General features: G+C 38.1%; 1 protein-coding gene across 1 annotated transcript in view; it reads right to left on the reverse strand.

Annotated features, from left to right (window-relative positions):
• Positions 1 to 21628, reverse strand: part of LOC132685821 (complement receptor type 1) — a 150599-nt gene that overhangs the window by 70759 nt on the left and 58212 nt on the right. The window contains 4 exon segments of the mRNA XM_081791836.1: positions 8719 to 8895; positions 9309 to 9503; positions 17308 to 17484; positions 17924 to 18118. Coding sequence (XP_081647962.1) covers positions 8719 to 8895; positions 9309 to 9503; positions 17308 to 17484; positions 17924 to 18118 — 744 coding nt within the window.

Here is a 21628-nt window from a genome sequence, read left to right on the forward strand (position 1 = left end):
GACATTCAACCAACTCAGCTACCCAGGTACCCCCTTCTTTTACTAGCTTTTTGATGTATACAGTTTGATTGTATATTTGAGATCATTTCTTTTTTTACTGTAGGCATGTATTACTAGAAACACCTCCCACAGAAGTGCCTTTGTATGTGAAGCAGGTTTTTCTTTCTTGTTGCTTTCAAAATTCTTTGTACTGTATTTTTTTTCTAGATTGACTGTATGTATGTATGTATTTAAGTTTTCATTTTAACACCGGTTGGCTGACATACAGTGTTATATTAGTTTCAGGTATGCAGTATAGTGATTCAACAATTCCATACATCACCTAGTGCTCATAGTGACAAGGATACTCTTTCATCTCCATCACCTATTTCACCCATCCCCTCTGCCAGCTTTCTCCCCTCTGGTAACTATCATATTGTTCTCTACACTTAAGACACTGAAGAGCCTTTTTTTTTTTTTTTTTTTTTGGTCTCTCTCTCTCTCTCTAATTTCCTCCCTTTGCTCATTTGTTTTGTTTCTTAAATCCCACATATGACTGAAATCATATGGTATTTGTCTTTCTCTGACAGACTTATTTTGCCTAGCATTATACTGTCTAGTCCATCCAAGTTGTTGCAAATGGCAAGATTTCATTCTTTTTTATGGCTGAATAACAGTCCATTTATCTTTATCTATTCACCAATTGGTAGACACTTAGGCTGCTTCCATATCTTGGTTATTGCAAATAATGCTGCAATAAAGATAGGGGTGCGTGTATCCCTTTGAATTAGTGCTTTTGTATTCTTTGGGTAAATACCCAGGAGTGTGATTGCTGGATATTACAGCAATTCTATTTTTAACCTTTTGAGGAACCTCCATACTATTTTCCAGAGATGCTGCACCAGTTTGGATTCTTGCCAACAGTGCAAGAGGGTACCCCTTTCTCCACATCCTCACCAACACCTGTGAGGTGACATCTTATTGTTTTTTTGGTTTGTATTTCTCTGATGATAAGTGCTAATGAGTATCATTCATGTGTCTATTGCCCATCTGTATGTCGTCTTTGGAGCAATATCCGTTCATGTCTTCTACCCATTTTTCATTGGATTATCAGGTTTTGGGGTGTTGAGTTTTATAAGATCTTTATATATTATGGATACTACCCTGTACCAGACATGTCATTTGTAAATATCATCTCCCATTCCATAGGTTGCCTTTTAGTTCTGTTGATTGCTTCCTTTGTTGTGCAGAAGCTTTGTAGTTTAATGTAGTCCCAATAGTTTCTTCTTTTTTGCTCTTGTTTCCCTTGCCACAGGTGATCTATCTAGAAAGCTGTGGCTGATGTCAGAGAAGTGACTGCCTGTACTCTCTTCCAGGAATTTTTATAATTTCAGGTCTCACATATAGGTCTTTAATCCAGTTTGAATTTATTTTTGTGTATGGTGTAAGAAAGTGGTTCAGTTTCATTCTTTTGCATGTTGCTGTGGAGTTTCCCCAACATCGTTTGTTGAACAGATTGTCTTTTTCCCACTGGATATTCAATCCAGCTTTGTTAAAAATTAATTGAGTGTATAATTGTAGGTTTATTTCTGGGTTTTCCATTCAGTTCCATTGATCTATGTGTCTATTTCTGCCCCAGTACCATATGCTCTTGATCACTATCTTTGTAATATTAATTTGAAGTCCAGAATTATGATGCCTCCAGCTTTGCTTTTCTTTTTCAAGATTGATTTGGCTAACCAGGGCCTTTTGTGGTTCCATACAAATTTTAGGCTTGTTTGTTCTAGGTCTATAAAAAATGTCGTTGGTATTTTGGTAGGGGTTGCATTGATTGTGCAGATTGCTTTGGGTTTTGTAGACATTTTAACGATATTTGTTCTTCCAGCCCATGAACATGGGATGCCTTTCCATTTTCTTTGGGTTGTCTTCAACTTCTCTTATCAGTGTTCTATAGTTTGTAGAGTACAGATCTGTCACCTCTTTGGTTAGGTTTATTCCTAGGTAGCTTATTATTTTTATTGCAATTGTAAATGGGACTGTTTTCTTAATTTGTCTTTCTGCTACTTTATTATTGTTATACAGAAATGCAACAGATTTCTGTGCATTGATTTTGTATCCTATAGCTTTTCTGAATTCACTTCAGTTCTAGCACGTTTTGGTGGAGTCTTTTGGGTTTTCTGTATAAAATATTATGTCATCTGCAAATAGTGAAAGGTTTACTTCTTCCTTACCGAGTTGAATGCCTTTTATTTCTTTTTGTTCTAGTTGCTGTGGCTAGGACTTTCAGTACTTTATTGAGTAAAAGTGGAAGAGTAGACCTCCTCGTCTTGTTATGTCTTGTCTTGTTCCTGACCTTGGGAGGAAAGCTCATAATTTTCCCCCATAAAGATGATGTTAGCTGTGGGTTTTTCATGTATAGCCTTTATTATGTTAAGATATGTCCCCTCTAACCCTACTTTGTTGAGATCTTTTATCACGAATAGATGTTATAGTTTATCAAATGGGTTTTTTGGTATATGTTAAAATGATCATATGGTTTTCATCTTTTCTTTTATGGCTGTGATTTGGTTGATGTGATGTATCACACATTGATTGGTTTGTGAATATTGAACCATCCTTGCAACTCAGGAAGAAATCACCGGGTATAAGTCGTGAACAGACATGACTTGATTGTGGGGAATAATTTTTTAAAATTTATTGTTGAATTCGGATTGCTAGTATTTGTTATGCATTTTCGCATCTATACTCATCAGAAATATTGACATATACTATAGTTCTCTTATTTTGTGGTGGCTGTATCTGGCTTGGTATCAGGGTAGTGCTGCTTCATAGAATGAATTTGGGAGTTTTTCCTTCTTTTCTTTTTCTTTTTTTTTTTGGAGTAGTTTGAGAATAGGCATTAACTCTTATTTATTTATTTATTTATTTATTCCTGGTAATTGATCTGTTCAATTTTCTTTCTTTCTTCCTTTTTTTTTTTTTTTTTTTTTTTTGAATATAAACATGGCAAGGTTTATTTGGGGAACTCCCAAATTCTTTTTTTTGTAATATGAAATTTATTGACAAATTGGTTTCCATACAACACCCAGTGCTCATCCCAACAGGTGCCTTCCTCAATACCCATTCCCTCTCCACCCTCCCTTCCCTCACACCCACCATCAACCCTCAGTTTGTTTTCAGTTTTTAAGAGTCTCTTATGTTTTGGCTCCTTCCCTCTCTAACCTCTTTTTTTTGCTTCCCCTCCCCCATGGTCTTCTGTTAAGTTTCTCAGGATCCACATAAGAGTGAAAACATATGGTATCTGTCTTTCTCTGTATGACTTATTTCACTTAGCATAACATTCTCCAGTTCCACCCACGTTGCTACAAAAGGCCATATTTCATTCTTTCTCATTGCCACGTAGTATTCCATTGTGTGTATAAACCACAATTTCTTTATCCATTCATCAGTTGATGGACATTTAAGCTCTTTCCATAATTTGGCTATTGTTGAGAGTGCTGCTATAAACATTGGGGTACAAATGCCCCTATGCTTCAGCACTCCTGTATCCCTTGGGTAAATTCCTAGCAGTGCTATTGCTAGGTCATGAGGTAAATGTATTTTTAATTTTTTGAGGAACCTCCACACTGTTTCCCAGAGCGGCTGCACCAGTTTGCATTCCCACCAACAGTGCAAGAGGGTTCCCGTTTCTCCACATCCTTGCCAACATCTATAGTCTCCTGACTTGTTCATTTTAGCCACTCTGACCGGCGTGAGGTGGTATCTGAGTGTGGTTTTGATTTGTATTTTCCTGATGAGGAGCGACACTGAGCATCTTTCATGTGCCTGTTGGCCATCCGGATGTCTTCTTGAGAGAAGTGTCTATTCACATCTTCTGCCCATTTCTTCACTGGATTATTTGTTTTTCAGGTGTGGAGTTTGGTGAGTTCTTTACAGATTTTGGATACTAGCCCTTTGTCCGATATGTCATTTGCAAATATCTTTTCCCATTCCGTTGGTTGCCTTTTCGTTTAGTTGATTATTTCCTTTGCAGTGCAGAAGCTTTTTATCTTCATGAGATCCCAATAGTTCATTTTTGCTTTTAATTCCCTTGCCTTTGGAGATGTGTCAAGTAAGAAATTGCTGCAGCTGAGGTCAGAGAGGTTTTTTCCTGCTTTCTCCTCTAGGGTTTTGATGGTTTCCTGTCTCACATTCAGGTCCTTTATCCATTTTGAATTTATTTCTGTGAATGGTGTAAGAAAGTGGTCTAGTTTCATCCTTCAGCATGCTGCTGTCCAGTTCTCCCAGCACCGTTTGTTAAAGAGATTGTCTTTTTTCCATTGGATATTCTTTCCTACTTTGTCAAAGATTAGTTGGCTATACGTTCGTGGGTCTAGTTCTGGGGTTTCTATTCTATTCCATCGGTCTATGTGTCTGTTTTTGTGCCAATACCATGCTGTCTTGATGATGACAGCTTTGTAGTAGAGGCTAAAGTCTGGGATCGTGATGCCTCCTGCTTTGGTCTTCTTTTTCAAAATTACTTTGGCTATTCGGGGCCTTTTGTGGTTCCATATGAATTTTAGGATTGCTTGTTCTAGTTTCGAGAAGAATGCTGGTGCAATTTTGATTGGGATTGCATTGAATGTGTAGATAGCTTTGGGTAGTATTGACATTTTGACAATATTTATTCTTCCAATCCATGAGCATGGAATGTTTTTCTATTTATTTATATCCTCTTCAATTTCCTTCATATGCTTTCTATAGTTTTCGCCATACAGATCTTTTACATCTTTGGTTAGATTTATTCCTAGGTATTTTATGCTTCTTGGTGCAAGTGTGAATGGGATGAGTTTCTTTATTTGTCTTTCTGTTGCTTCATTATTAGTGTATAAGAATGCAACTGATTTCTGTACATTGATTTTGTATCCTGCGACTTTGCTGAATTCATGTATCAGTTTTTGTTCCTGTTCAGTATTTGTTCCTGTTTCAGTTTTGGTAGTTTATGTTTCTAGGAGTTTATCCATTTATTCCAGATTGTCCAGTTTGTTGGCATATAGTTTTTCACAATATTCTCTTATAGTTGTTTGTATTTCTGTGGTGTTGGTTGTTATTTCTCCTATTTGTGATTTTATTTATCTGGGTCCTTTCTCTTTTCTACTTGATACGTCTGGCTAGCAGTTTGTCATTTTATTAATTGTTTCAAAGAATCTGCTCCTGTTTTCTTCGATCTGCTCTGTCGTTTGTCTAGTTTCTATATCATTTATTTCGGCTCTAATCTGTATTATTTCCTTCCTTCTGCCTTTTGGCGTTTTGTTTGTTGTTGGTTTCTAGCTTAAGTGCCAGGTTAGGTTGCTTATTTGATTTTTTTCTTGCTTATTGAGGTAGACCTGTATTATGATAATTTCCCTCTTAGAACAGTTTTGCTGTGTCCCACAGGTTTTGAATTGCTATGTTTTCATTTTCACTTGTTTCTATGTAATTTTTTTCCTTTTATTTCCTGGTTGACCCATTCATTGTTTATTAGCGTGTATTTTCACTTCCGTGTATTTGTGTCCTTTTCAGATTTGTGTGTGTGTGTGTGTGTGTGTGTGTGTGTGTGTGTGGTTGACTTATAGTTTCATAGCACTGTGTTCTGAAAAGATTCATGGTGCGACTTTGATCTTTTTGAATTTGTTGAAGCATGTAATATTTATACACCCAACTTGTGACTCCACAACATAAAAGTTGTATCTTCTTGTTGGGTTGTCCCCTTTATTATTATGTAGTGTCCTTCTATGTCTCTTATTACATTCTTTGTTTTAAAGTCTACTTTCTTCAATATAAGTATTGCTACTCCAACTTCTTTTCACATCCATTTGCACAATAAATATTCTACATCCTCTTACTGTCAATCTCCAGTCAATCTGTAGTTGTCTTTTGGTCCAAAATGATTCTTTTGTAGGCAGTATACAGATGGGTCTTGTTTTTTTTCATTCCGTCACCCTATGTCTTTTGATTAGAGCATTTAAACCGCATACATTCAAAATAATTTTTGACATGCATTTATTTTCATTGTATTACTTGTTTTGTGGTTGTTTCTGAAGATTTTCTCTGATCATTTCTTCTCTTTCTCTCTTTCATGGTTTGGTGGGGTTTTTTTAGTGATATTTTGTATTTCTCTCTCTTTATTCTTTGCATATTCATTAGTGATTTTTGATTTGTGGTCACCATTAGGTTTGTATATAACATTTTTTGTATATAGCAGTCTATATTAAGTTGGTGGTCATAAGTTTGAACCCAAACACTACTCCTCTCTTCTCCAGGTATATGGTGTCATATGTTATATGTTACATCCTTTTATTCTGTGAGTTCCTTGACTGAAATTTGTTTACAGAAATATTCATCTTGAATGCTTTTGTGTTTCCTACCTTCATACTGTCACTTTTGGTCTCTCCTCTCCACTCAAAGAGTCCTCCTTAATATTTCTTGCAGGTCTGGTTTAGTGGTCATGAACTTCACTGGTTTTGTGTGTCTTGGAAACTCTCCTATTATGAATAATAGCCTTGCTAGATGGAATATTCTTGGCTGGAGAGAGTACGTCTCCCATTCAGCACTTTGAATATATCATTCCACTGCCGTCTGGCTTGGAAAGTTTGTGCTGAAAAATGCTCTCATGGCCTTATGGGTTTTCCCTTGCATGTGACTGCCTTTTTTTCTTTTTTTTTTGTTCTTGCTATTATAATTTTTTCTATATCCCTATGTTTTGCCAATTTAGTTACAATATGTCTTGGTGTGGTTTGCATTTGTTGATTTTATTGGGGGTTCTCTGCCTTCTGTATCTGGATATCTGTTTCCTCCTTCACATTAGGGAACTTTTCTGCTATTAATTCTTCAAATAAATTTTCTGCCATGTTTTTTCTTTCTTCTTCTTCTGGGACTACTCTAATATGAATGTTGTTATGTTTGATGGAGTTCTGACTCCCTGAATGTATTCTTATTTTGCACCATTCTTTTTTCTCTTTGTTTGGCTTGATTACTTTCCATTACACGGTCTTCTAGGTCATTAATTTGTTCCTCTTCTTATTCCAGCCTGCTGTTCATTCCATCAAGTGTGCTTCTAATTTTGTTTGGTGAATCCTTTATCTCTGCTATGTTATTCCTTATCTCTTTATTAAGAGTCTCACTCATGTCTTCCACTTTTTTTCTCAAGTCCAGTGAGTATCTTCATAATTTTTACTTTAACTATCTATTAGGCATGTTACCTATATCTGTTTCACTTAGATCTCTGGCATTGGCCTTGTACAGATCTTTCTTCTTTCACAGATCATTTTTCTGTTTTTGCATTTTGTCTAAGTTTCTGTGCCTGCTTCTCTGTATTAGGAAAGTCAGCTACTTCTCCTGTTCTTGAGGCTAATGGCCTTATGAAAAAGAGGTTCTGTCGTGCCCTGAGGTGTCGCGATCCCTGTTCCCCAAGGCCTGGCACTTCAGGGAGTGTCTCCAATGTGTGTTGTGTTCACACTGCTCTTGTGTCCTGATCGCTTTGTCCTTCATGCCCCTCATCTGCAGAGGCTCTCTTTGCCTGTGTGGGCAGTGTTTGGTCTCTGGCCTGAATGTGGTGAGTTTTAACTTGGTGTGCTCTGGTCTGCTTGTGAGATGAGACTTCTCGCCGCTGCTGCTGGAATCATGGCACCCCAAACACCCAGGTTGGGAGATGAGGTGTGGGCAGGGATTTGGTCTGGGCTTTTGGGGTTGGGGGCCACCTGTGCTGGGACTGAGGCCAAGTGTGACTGGGAAGGGTGATTCCACTGGAGCATGGGGAGGCAGGGCTTGGTAGAAGCAAGTTAGAGAGCAAGTGTGGGTCCTGTGCTGGTTCCCAAAGGTGACCATGTCTATATGCTGAAGGGCAGGGGAGGGAAATGGTACCTACCAGTTCCTTTGTTCCCAGAGGGGTCTCTGTGAAGGCTGCCTTTCTGCAATATTCTCCAAGGTGAGCAAATAACCTCCCCACTGTGTTCTCCAAGTGCTCTTCAGATTGCTGTTTCCATGCTGTATATCCACAGGCTCTTTGCTTGCCTTTTCTCCAAGAGCAGCCTCAATGCTGTTTGAACTCTCCCAGGGCCAAGTACGCTGTCCTTATAATACCCTAGGCTTTAAGCCCCACTGATTGCAAAGCTCACAAAATTTGCCCCCTCGCCCTTTCCAAACCAATTGCTATGGAGATTCGTTTTCTCGTGTGTGGTGCTCACCTGTGTTTCAGTCTGTCTCTCACCATTCCCTCTGACCACTACTCCTTTCCCACCTCAGTGTTCACAATCTGTTTCTTCTCAGTTTGGGAAAGAAAACTGAATCTCTACACATCTTACTTCATTGATATGGCTTGTTCTCTACCTTCAGTTGCAGAATTTGTTCTGCTGGTCTTTAGGTTAATTTCTAGGGTATTTAGGATGATTTGATAGTTATCTAGGTGTATTCATGGGATGAGGCAAGCCTAGGATCCTCCTACACCGCCACATCTACCTCCTTCCTCTTGTGTCCCCCTATATTAGAGGTTTCTTCCTTGTACTTCCATTACTGTTTTCTTGACTAATGCCTATCAGTAAACATTTATTTTGCTATACATGTATCAAGAAATTTGTATATCCACTCATACACACTTGGAAAAAAGAAAACTAAGTAGTTCCATAGGGGAGATAAGAAAGTTGTTATAAATATTTTGTTACAGTCCATCTAGATGAGGGTTAGAAAAGCATAGTACACTGGGATCTCAGATCATTTACTTACTGAGAGGAATGCATTCAGGAGGAGGGAACCAGCCATCCTCTGTACAGGTCATTACAGTCTGCTCATTTTGAAGACTGTGGCCAGAATTGCAATTAACAGTTACATTTTCACCTTGTACATATTTAACTCCTTGTTTTGGATACTCTCCATTTTTCAAATGATTGAAGATACATTGTCCTAAAAATAATGAAAATAAGAAACAAAAATTTTTTAAAACCCCTAATTTCAGTGAAAATAGCCAATTAAAAGTTATTTGTACAAAATTTAAACTCATGCATAAGTATCCAAAATTAAAGCTACTACCAAATGCTGGAAAAAAAATCAATGTTAAATATTATTTATCTTCAGGTTTATAATTAAGTCCTTGTAAATGATATAGTTATTTTCAGAAAGCCTCTATCTTTATCTTTAGTGTGATTTTTATGAAGAACTCTTCATAAAAGGAAAAACTCATATTGGTATTTTTGCTCATAACATTCATCCTTTGGCGTTATGTTAGTCACACTAAGCTTAATTGTATTCACTTATGTGTTTTCCCCCCTCTACTATTTGAAATATTTATACATATACAATTATAAAGGTTGACTTACTGCGGCATGGTACTGCTGGTGACCATCCTTCTTGTGTGCAATGAATATGTTCCCAGGGCTTTTGTGAAACAGTCACAAAATTTTGATCACAGGAATACCAATATTTTTCTCCTACACGTGCTGGAAAGTTTTGTCTATAGTTACTTTCATGGTGTAGACTACCATGTTTTATTTCTGGAAAATCACAACGATACCCTTGCAATAAAAACAAAACAAACAAAAACAGTATAAATGATGTTTTACCTTAAGAAAAAAATCAGATGGGAAATGAATTGTTTCACTGATGAATTATATCCTCTTATTAGTCTAATTTCACTCATTGCATCAGGTTTTCTAGGACAAGAGAAGTTATAAAATTCAGATGACTGGGATATGCTAATGAAGTTAAAATTATATCTTGTAGGTCATATGATATAGAAACTTGTATGAAGACTCTTCATAAATAAAACTCTACAGATCTATTTGGGTATGTATATGATCTACTGACTATGTATATCCTAGCCCTGGTATGTAAATGAGCAACTTGTTCGAGAGATGAAAGTATAGATTTTATTCCTAAGATCATCTATCTTCTTTATTTTCTTTTCTGCTCTCATCAGAAATCAGAGCCCTGCCTTTTCTTCTCAGACCAACTCAGCGTAGGGAAACAGTGCGGTTTTTTTTTTTAGATAAACATTCATTAATTTACTTTTCTATTTATTCAAATAGTGTAAGAAATATAGAGAAACACATTTTCCATTCATCGCATTATACAGAAAACTAACCTTCTAATTAATGCCTGAAACCAATCATCAAGGAAAGTTTTCATTTAATCAGACAAATGAACTAGGACTATTTCTTAATATTCAAATAGTTAAGATTACAGTAAACATTTGATTGTTATTTCTAATATTAATTGGAGAATGCAGTGTTTTAAAGTATGTCACATGTGTCTCAGAATATATATAACATATATTATGTACATGAAGTGATTTAAAATGTCATTCATAGTATGTCATAGTATTTAAGGTTTATATGGCACACATATATGGCATATATATCATATATAATGTGGCATATGTTGTAACATGTACACATCATGTATATGAGGTGTTTGTAACATGTCATATATATCATAATATATATATATTTTTGAATACAAGTGAACATTTAATGCAACCATAGTTCAATTCTTTTTAAACACCAAAATGTCGTATTGTAATTGAGGTATAATATAGTTGCATTTTATTGAGTTTCTTATATATGGAATATTTTTGACACATGTTTAAGTGTTATGCTGTTTATAACACATTTATATATAATATTTCCCAGAAACAATTTCCGTTTTCATTTGATGATTTAGAGATAATCTAGTACTTTTAATACCATACCAGTATTAGTTTTTTCCCCACAAAATGATTCTATTACAAGAACTGTTGTGCAACACACGAAAAAAAGTTCCAAACACACACACACACACACACACACACACACACACACACACACACACCCCAAGTATTCATTATCATTTTCATCTTCCTTTTTTTTTTCAAGGTTTATTTACTTATTTTGAGAGAGAGAGAGAGAGAGAGCATGAGCAGGGGAGGGGTAGAGAGAGAGGGAGCCTGAAGCAGGCTCCAGGCTCCGAGCTGTCAGCACAGACAGCCCCACAGATGTGGGGCTCAAACCCAGAAACCGTGACCTGAGCCGAAGTCAGACGCTTATCCGGCTGAGCCACCGAGGTGCCCCTCATCTTCATCCTTCTAAAGTACACTGGTAACATTTTCTTTCTTGTTTGATTAAAGTTTCCAGTAGTTTCAGCAGACTTATGTAGATTATACACCTGGAATACTTGAATATACTGATGTTTTTCTTTAGTAAAGATTTGTATATGATACCTTCTCTAGATATAGATTCTTGGCCTCCAGTTTATAGCTCTCGTTGATAAATTTTTTCCACCACATTTTTGAAGCTTCCAATATTGAGATCAAGTGTGCATTTAGTCTTATTCCACTTAAGTAACCTTCTAGGTATTTTTCTCCACTACTCTTTGATGATTTAGATGAACTTCTCTTTATCCTTGGATGATGAATTTCATCATGATACATCCCAGATGAGTGTCATTTAACAATCATTCTACCTTGCGCAAACTTCACTGTTTGGATTTGCAAGAGTAGAGTCTTAAAGAACTCAAATAAATTGGTGTAAAATTGTAAAGGAGAGATTTGAACCCTGGTGGTCTGATTTTAGAACAAATCTGGTTATCCACCTATTATGGGTTTTCAAAGGATATCAGTTAGGAGTTAATATGGTGGAGAAGTAGGGGGACCAAGACTTCACTTGTCCTTGTTTGAACTTGTTTGAACACAGCTGTTTTGGGGTCAGAACACTTGGAACACCCAGGAAATCTATCTGCAGAGTGACTGAAAAATCTGCACAGGTGGAGGGAGACAGCTTGGTGTGACAGACATGTGTGTATGTGAATTGGGAGAGATAAAACAGCATGGGTACAGAGGGGAGGGATCCCCTTCTGTGGACAGACAAAAGGGAGAGAAATAGCAGCTGTGGATTGTGCCATTGTGTTAGGACAAGAGAAAGACCTTTTCCAGACCACGAACTGGGGAACAAGAAATACGGAAAATGTCAGTCTCTGCTTTGCAAATAGCCTTAGGAGCTGAAGATAAGAGTTTTCAAAAGTGTGTGGCATTCTCTGGACCAGAGCCACTGCTGTGTGCACACGCCTGGCGGGGGGGGGGCGGTGTGTGTGGGGAGAGGAGTCAGCCCCAGGGCGGGTAGAGATATCAGGGGTGCCCTGGGAAAGACCAGTCCCCTCCTTTGAGTACTGTGGGAAAAATGTATATTGTTCCCCCAAGGACTAAAGACCCGGCAGGCACCAGCCATATCTTCAGGTTGGAGTGGCACTATCCCAGAATTGGGTCCATGTGGTACATGATCCTTGAAGACATGGGATTTTGAATCTCAGCCTAGCACCTAGGAGGCACAGGAGAACTGTGGAGCAGAGCAAACTACCTGCCTGTGCTACTCTGTGAGGGGTGCCTGAACAGCAAGGTTTTGGGGTTTGTTTTTTTTTAAATTTTTTTAACCTTTATTGATTTTTGAGACAGAGAGAGTGAGCATGAACAGGGGAGGTTCAGAGAGAGATGGAGACACAGAATCCGAAACAGGCTCCAGGCTCTGAGCTGTCAGCACAGAGCCTGACGTGGGGCTCGAACTCACGGACCGCAAGATCATGACCTGAGCCCAAGTCGGACGCTCAACCGACTGAGCCACCCAGGCGCCCCTGAACAGCAAGGTTTGAAAAACACAGTTCAGGGAGGAGAGACTGGGGTATTGCCATTTTTCCCCATTGCCAACGTGGTGGGTCTACAAGGAACAGGACAGTGGCTCCTAATGGAGGCAGGGCCTGGTGACAGGAAACCTTACCCCGCTGTGCCTGGCAACTGCTTATCTACTGGAGCAGGACTCACACTGGATGAACCAGACAACCTCTCCTCCAGACCAGCAGAGATGGTCCCAGGTATCAACAGACTACTGTCCTGTGGTTTTGTACGCTACTTTGTTGCCCTTTTCTTTGTTTTCTTTGCTTTTCTTTGTTTTTCTTATTAACCTTTTTTTTTCCCTTTGGAATCAAGCTCATATTCTCTGATTTGATTAAAAAAAATTTTTTTAACATTTCCTTTTGAGAGTAAGAGAGACAGAGCATGAGCAGGGGAGGGGCAGAGGGGAGGGAGACGCAGAATCTGAAGCAGGCTCCAGGCTCTGAGCTATCAGCACAGAGCCCAATGTGGGGCTCTAATTCACAAACCATGAGATCATGACCTGAGTTGACATTGGACGCTCAACTGACTGAACCACCCAGGTGTCCCTGATTTTTGGTCAATTCATCTCTCTCTCTCTCTCTCTCTCTCTCTGTATATTTCTATATATCTTTTTTTCTCTGCTTCGTTTGTCTGTGTAATCAGGCATTTTAATTCTATTCTTTTACGCCTTTTTTATATCTCCTTCTTCTTTACTTGCCTTTCTCTTCTTCTGGATTAAGCCCTATAGTTTCTTTGATTCTCTGCTTGGTCTTTTTTTTGCCTCTTCCATTTTTCTCTTTGTACGGGATCAGGTCCCGGTCTTTTTCCTTCTTTCCACAGTTGCTTCAATGAACAAATAAAAACACCTGGTGGAATGTCTAAATGGTGGAATGTCTAAGATGGTGTCTAAACAAGCCACCACCAAAAGTAAGGAAGACCTGTCTAGTGTGATAGTGCAGCCAAATGCGCAACAACACAGTGCATGCAACACACTCCAAAAACACTTCCTGAAGTCCCAGGCCCTGCACAGTGTAGGACTCCTTTTTAATATAGTAGTTCTCAAGGTGCAGGACATAAATCAAACTACTAAAACACATAAAATACAGAAACCAGGCCAAAATGATGAAACGAAATTCTCCTGAAAAGAAATTCCAGGAAGAAATGACAGCCAGGGAATTGCTCAAACCGGATACATGCTCTAATCCTTTTTATTTCCTTCCTTCTGCTTTTTGGCTTTTTGTTTGTTGTTTTTCTAACTTCCTTAGTCATCAGGTTAGGTTGTTTATTAGATTTTTTTTCTTGCTTCTTCAGTAGATGTGTATTGCTATAAACGTCCCTCTTAGAATCGGTTTTGCTGTATCCCACAGGTTTTGAACAGTTGTGTTTTCATTTTCACTAGTTTCCATGTACCTTTTTGTTTTTTTCTTTTATTTTCTGGTTGACCCATTCATTGTTAGCATGTTATTTAACTTCCATCTATTTGTGATCTTCACATTTTTTCTTGTGGCTGACTCCTAGTTTCATTGCATTGTGTTCAGATGTGTTGCATGGTGTGATTTAGATCTTTTTCAATTTGTTGACACTTGTTTTGTGGCCTAATATGAGTTTTATTCTGCAGAATGTTCCATGTACACTTGAAAAGCATGTACATTTGGCTGTTTTAAGATGGAATGTTCTGAATATATCTGTTAAATATATCTGTTCCAGTGTGTCTAAAGGCATTGTTTCCTTGTTGATTTTTGGTTTAGACGATCTTGTCCATTAATGTAGTTGGTGTGTTAAAATCCCCTACTATTATTTATTATGATTGAGTCACTTTGTTATTTGTTATTTGTTATTAACATTGATGTATTGAGGAGCTCACATGTTGGGTACATAAATATTCACAATCGTTACCTCTTCTTGTTGGATTGTCCCCTTTATTATTATATAGTGTCCTTCTTTGTCTCTTATTACATGCTTTGTTTCAAAGTCTACTTTGTCCAATATAATTATTGGCACTCCTGCTTTCTTTTGACATCCATTTGCACAATAAATATTCTACATCCCTTCACTTTCAATCTGCAGGTGTGTTTTGCTCTAAAATGAGGGTTTTTTTTTGTAGGCAGGAAAGAGATGGGTCTTGTTTTATTCATTCTGTCACCCTGTGTCTTTTCATTGGAGCATATAGTATATTTACATTCAAAGTAATTTTTTTTATAGATATGCATTTATTGCTATTTTATTGCCTGATTTATGTCTGTTTCTGAAGATTTTCTCTGATCATTTCTGGTCTTTCTTTCATGGTTAGATGATTTTTTAATGATATATTGGATACCTTTATCTTTATTCCTTGCATATTTATTGTGGTTTTGCTTTGTGGTCATCATTGGGTTTGTATATAACATGTGTTGCATATAGCAGTCTGTATTAAGTTGGTGGTCATTTAACTTTGAACCCAAACTTTACTTCTCTCTTCCTCAGGTATATGGTGTCATATTTTACATCCGTTTATTTTGTGAGTTCCTTGACAGAAATTTGTTTTACAGAAATATTCATTTTTACTGCTTTGGTGTTTCCTACCTTTATACTGACACTTTTGGTCTCTCCTTTCTACTCAGATTCGCCTTTAATATTTCTTGCAAGGCTGATTTAATGGTCTTGACCTGCATTGGTTTTTATTTGCCTGGGAAACTCTTTATCTCTCCTTCTATTTTGAATAATGGCTTTGCTGGGTAGAGTATTCTTGACTGGATAGAGTATGTTTCCCATTCATCACTTTGAATATATCATGCCACTTCCTTCTGGCCTGGAAAGTTTGTGTTGAAAACTGCCTTAGTTGCCGTATGGGTTTTTCCTTGTATGTGACTGTCTTTTTTTTTCTCTTGCTGTTTTTACAATGTTTTCTATATTGTTATGTTCTGCCAGTTTAGTTACCATATATCTTGGTGTGGGTTTGCTTTTGTTGATTTTGTTGGGGATTCTTTGTGCCTCCTCGTGTATCTGGATATCTGTTTCCTCCTTCCAGATTAGGGAACGTTTCTGCTATTCTTCAAATAAATTTTCTGGTCCCTTTTTCCTTTCTTCTTCTTCTGGGACACCTCTAATAAGAATGTTGTTATGTTTGATGGCGTCACCGACTTCCCTAAATCGATCCTCCTTTGCATAATTCTTTTTTCTCCCTTCTGTTCAGCTTGATTACTTTTCATTACTATGTCTTCTAAGTCATTAATGCCTCTTCTTCTTCCACTATGCTGTTCATTCCATCAAGTGTGTTTCTAGTTTTGTTTATTGAATCCTTTCTCTCTGCTATGTTATTCCTTATCTCTGTATTAGGGTCTTACTCATATCTTCGAATTTTTCTCAAGTCCAGTGAGTATCATTATAGTTATTATGTTAAATTCTCTATTAAGCATGTTACTTATATCTGTTTTGCTTAGAGCTCCGGCATTGGCCTTGTACTGCTCTTTCACTCGGGACAAATTCTTCTGTTTTCTCATTTAAGTTTCTGTGCCCACTTCTGCCTGTAGGAAATTCAGCTACCTCTCCCATTTTTGGGGTAATGGCCTTATGAAAAAGAGGTTCTGTCGTGCCCTGAGGTGTTATGATCCCTGTTCCCCAGGGCCTGGCACTTCAGGGAGTGTCTCCAATGTGTGCTGTGTTCACACTGCTCTTGTGTCCTGATCGCTTTGTGCTTCATGCCTCTCATCTACAGAGGCTCTCTTTGCCTCTTTGTTGGCAGTGGTTGGTCTCTGGCTTGAATGTGGGGAGTTTTAACTTGGTGCACTCTGGTCTGCTTGTGACATGAGACTTCTCACCACTGCGGCTGGAATCAAGGCTTCCAAGATCCCCAGGCTGGGAGATGAGGTGTGGGCAGGGATTTGGTCTGGTGTTTTGGGGTTGGGGGCTACCTGCTCTGGGACTGTGGCAAGTATAACTGGGAAGGATGGTTCCATTGGAGCATGGGCAAGTGGAGCTTGGTGTAAGAAGTTAGATAGCAAGTGTGGGCCCTGTACAGATTCCCACAGTTGACCCTGTGTTTATGCTAATGGGGAGGGGAGGGAAATGGCACCTGTCAGCTCCTGTGGGTCTCTGTGAATGCTGCCTTTCTGCAACATGCTCCCAGGTGAGCAAATAATCTCCCCACTGTGTGCACCAAGTGCTCTTCAGATTGCTGTTTCCATGCTGTATGTCCACAGGCTCTTTGCTTGCTTTTTCTCCAAGAACAGCCCCAACGCCCTTTGAACTCTCTCAGAACTTAGTACACTGACCTTTAAAACCCTAGGCTTTAAGCCCCACTGGTTGCAGGAACTCACAACACTTGGGCCCTTTCACTTTCCAAGCCAGTTGGTTTGGGGATTCGTTTGACCTGTTTGCTCCTCTGTGTGTCAGACTGTCTCTCACCCTTCTCTGTGACCACTACTCCTTTCCTACCTCAGTGGTACACAGTCCATTTCTCCTCAGTTTGGGAGGGAAAACTGAATCTCTGTACATCTTACTTCTCTGATGTGGACTGTTCTCTATGATTGGTTGCACAATTTGTTCTGCCAGTCTTCAGGTTGATTTAGGATGATTTGATAGTTATCCTCATGGGATGAGGCAAGCCTAGTTTCCTCCTTCTCTGCCACATCCCCCTCGTTCTCTTGCTGGTGTCACCCTACTTTACACGTTCCTTCTCTGCAGTTCTTTTACTGTTTTCTGGATAGTGACCATTTACTTACCAGGAGGAAGGCATTCGGGAGCGGGTGCCCAGCCATCTTCTGTACAGGTCATTACAGTCTGCGCATTTTGAAGACTGTAGTCAGCATAGCAGTTAACACTTACAGAGTCACCTTGGAAATACATTTTTGCTGGATATGGATATTCTCCATTTATCAAATAATTAAAAAGACATTGTCCTAATAATCATAAAAATAGTAAACCAAATTCGTCAAACCCTACATTCAACGATAATAGCAAATCAAAAATTATTTGTCCAAAATTTAAATTTTCATGCATAAGTATCCAAAAATAACCTATAACTTAAGACAAACTAAAGCTACTTCCAAACGTTTCAAAAGAAGAAAATCAGTATTTAAATTATTTATCTTCAGTTTTTATAATGAAGATATTTGGAAATGACATAGGTATTTTCGTAAGCCTCTATTTTTAGTTCTAAGGTGATTTTTATGAAGAGCTCCTCATAGAAGGAAAAACTTACATTGGTCGTTTTGCTCATACAACTCATCCCTTGGCCTTCTTTTTGTCATATTAGGCTTAACTGTACTCACTTATGTGTCTTCCCACACCACTCTTTGAAATATTTACACGTATACAATTATAACAAGGTTGACTTACTGCGGCACGGTATTGCTGGTGACCATCCTTCTTGTGTGCAATGAATATATCCCCCGTTCTGTTTTTTATCTGTCACGAAATCGTGGTTACAGGAATAGTAATATTTTTTTCCTACAGATACTGGAAAGTCTCGTCTATAGTTATATTCATTGTGTAGTATTCCATGTTTTATTTCTGGAAAATCACAACGTTTCTCTTGCAATAAAAAAACAAAAACAAACAACAGTATAAATAATCTTTTATCTTAAGAAAAAAATCATATTAGAAATTAATTGTTTCATTGGTAAATGTACCCTCTTATTAGCATAATTTCACTCATTGCATCAGGTTTTCCAGGACAAGAAGTGTTGGAAATATGGATTACTGGGTTATGTGATGAAGTCATTGCTAATCAAGTTAAAATTGTACCTTGTGGGACTTATGAGATATAAAATTGTATGAAGATCAAGGAATAAAACTTGATAGATCTTTTTAAAGGATTCTCCTTGAGTATGTGTATCCTCAGCATGGTTGATTACATGAGGAACTTGGTTGAGAGATGAAGGTATTGATTTTATTTCTCAGGTCATCCAACTTTTTATTTTTCTTTTCTGTTCTCATCAGAAATCAGAGCCCTATCTTTTCTTCTCAGACCAACTCAATGTAGGAAGATAGATTTTTTTTAGATTAACAATCATTAATTTATTTTTCTGTTTACTGAAAATAATGTAAGACATAAAAACACAAAAATTTTCCATCCATCACATTATACAGAAAAATTACATTCTTCTTAACCCCTCAAACCAATCATTGAGGAAAGTTCTCTTCTTCATTTAATCAGAGAAATAAACAAGGACTATTTTTCAATATCCAAATAGTTAAGATTGTGGAAAACATTTGAATGTTATTTTTTTAAATTTTGTTTTAGAGAGAGAGGCGGCGCAAGTGAGTGAAGAGCAGAGAGAGTAAAAGAGAGAGAGAGAGAGAGAGAAGCTGGGCTCACCTGGGGGTCGTGGTTTTACCTGAAGCAGGGCACTGGCTCACCCAAAGTGGGGCAACGAGCTCACCTGACGTGGAACTCGAACTCACCAACTGTGAGATAATGACCTGAGCCGAAGTCAGATGCTTAACAACTAAGCCACCCAGGCACCATATTGTTAATTCTAATTTTAATTGGAGAAGGAATGGTTTTAAATTATGTCATACATATGTCATAATATGTATGACATATATCATATATATGAGGTGTGTTAAAGATGTCATATATATTTCACAATATATATGACACTTGTCATATAGATGAAGTGTTTAAAACTATCATACACAGTATGTCATACTATAATGATATATATCATATATATCAAGTGTTTAGACAATATGTCATTTATGTCCCCAATATATATATTTTTGCAATGAAAACGAACATTTAATGCAACCATAGTTCAATTCTTTTTAAACACCAAAATGTCATATTTTAATTGAGGTATAATATAATTGTATTTTACTGAGATATTCTTATATATGGAATATTTTTGACATATGTTTAAGTGTTATGTTGTTACAACACATTTATGTATAATATTTTCCAGAAAAGTTTCCCCTTTTCATTTGATGACATAGAGATAATTTAGGACTTTAATACCAGACCAGTATTGGGTTTTTCCCATAAAATTACCCATAAGATTACCCTATTACCTTGTACAACACATGAACCCAAGTTCCAAAACACACACACACACACACACACACACACACACACACGCATACCAAGTATTAATTATCATCTTCATCTTTTTTAAGTACACTGATCATTTTCTTCTTGTTTGATTAGAGAAAGTTTCTAGTAGTTTAAGCTGACTTGTTATGTGGATCATACCCTTTGAATCCTTGTACATACTGATGTTTTTCTTTAACAAAAATTTGTATATGATACCTTCTCTAGATATAGATTTTTGGCCTACAGCCCATGTCTCTCATGGATAGATTTTTCCCTCCACATTTTTGAAGCTTCCAAGGTTGAGACTAAAAAGCTCATTTAGTTTTTTTCCTTTTCAGTAACCGTGTAGTTTTTTCCCCCCATGACTTTTTGAAGATTTAGATTATTTTCTCTTTATCCTTGGATGAATTTCATCATGAGACATCAAGATGTGTGTCATTTAACAATCTTGGGCAAGCTTCACTCTTTGGATTTGCAAGAATTGAGTCTTAAAGTACTCAGTTAAATTACCCGTAAAATTGTAAAGGAGAGATTTGAACCCTGGGGGTCTGATTTCAGAACAGCACTGGTTATTCTAGTGTTTCAAATGATATCAATTAGGAGTTAAGATGGTGGAGAAGTAAGGGTTCGAGGATTTCCCTCATCCCGGAAACACAGCTGTATTGGGGTCAGAACACTTGGAAATCTATCTGCGGAGTGACAGAAAAATCTGCACAGGTGGAGGGAGACAGCTTGGTGGGACAGAGGTGCTTGTATGCAAACTGGGGGAGATGAAACAGCATGGGCGTGGAAGGCAGGGATCCATAGAGAGAAAAAAGGGAGAGAAAGAGAAGCTGTGGATTGCCCTAACGCAAGTTAGGACAAGAGAAAAACCTCCAGATCATGGACTGGGGAATAGGAAATATGGAGAGTGCCAGTCTCTACTTTGAAAACAGCCAAAGGAGCTGAAGGTCAGAGTTTTCAAAAGTGTGTGCCATTCTCTGGACCAAAGCCACTGTCACGTGCATGTGCCTGGGGAGGAGGAGAGCAGTGGCAATCTCAGGGCACACTAGGAGGCAATCTCAGTCCCCTCCGTCGAATACTGTGGGATATATTGCACCCTCAAAGACAAAAGGCCCTGCAGTCGTCAGCCCTATTAGCAGTGCAGAATGGCACTACCCCAGAACCAAGTGCCTATGGTGCAGGATCCGTTACTATATCGGGTTTTGAATCCCAGCTGAGCACCTAGAAGTGTGGGAGAACTGTGGAGCAAGACAAGCCACCTGCCTGCGCTACTGTGTGAGGCCTGCCTGAACAGTGTGGTTGAGACTGGGGTGTCATCATTTTCTTCCCCATCACCAACATGGTGGGGCTTCAGGGAAAAAGACCCCAGCACAGGCGTGATCTGCTTACCTGAAGCCCCACCCCTGTGTGCCCGGAAACTGCTCATCTACTGGAGCAGAACTGACACTGAGTGAAACAGATGACCTCTTCTCCGGACCAGCACAGCCGTGGGTCCCAGACACCAACAGACAACTGTCCTGTAGTTGTGTATGTTAGTCTGTTGCCCTTTTTTCTTTTCTTTTCGTCTTTCCTTTTCTTTCCATCTCTTGTCTTTTCTCATCATTTCTTTCAACCATCTTCTTTTTTTTCCTTTGGAATCAGGCTCTTAGTTTCTGATTTGATTTTTGGTCAATTCTTATAAATATATATATTTTGTCTTTTCTCTATTTTTCTGCTTTGTTTGTTTGTCTGTTTAGTCAAGGATTTTTACTTTATTTTTTTACAGTTTTTCTATATCTCCTTCTTCTTTCTTTTCCTTTCTTTCTCTCTGGATTAAGCCTTATAGCTTCTTTGATTCTCTGCTTGGTCCTTTTTTCAGACCTTTCATTTTTTTCTTTGTATGGGATTAGGTCCCCTGCCCTCTCATCTTTCTAGGGATACTTCAATGAAAAATCAAAGCACCCCTGGTGGAGGGTCTAAACTATCCACCACTGCAAGTAAGGAGGAGCCTTATAGAAGACTGTTTG

The sequence above is a fragment of the Panthera onca genome, chromosome F1, assembly GCF_046562875.1.
Source record: "Panthera onca isolate mPanOnc1 chromosome F1, mPanOnc1 haplotype 2, whole genome shotgun sequence".
NCBI lineage: Eukaryota > Metazoa > Chordata > Mammalia > Carnivora > Felidae > Panthera > Panthera onca.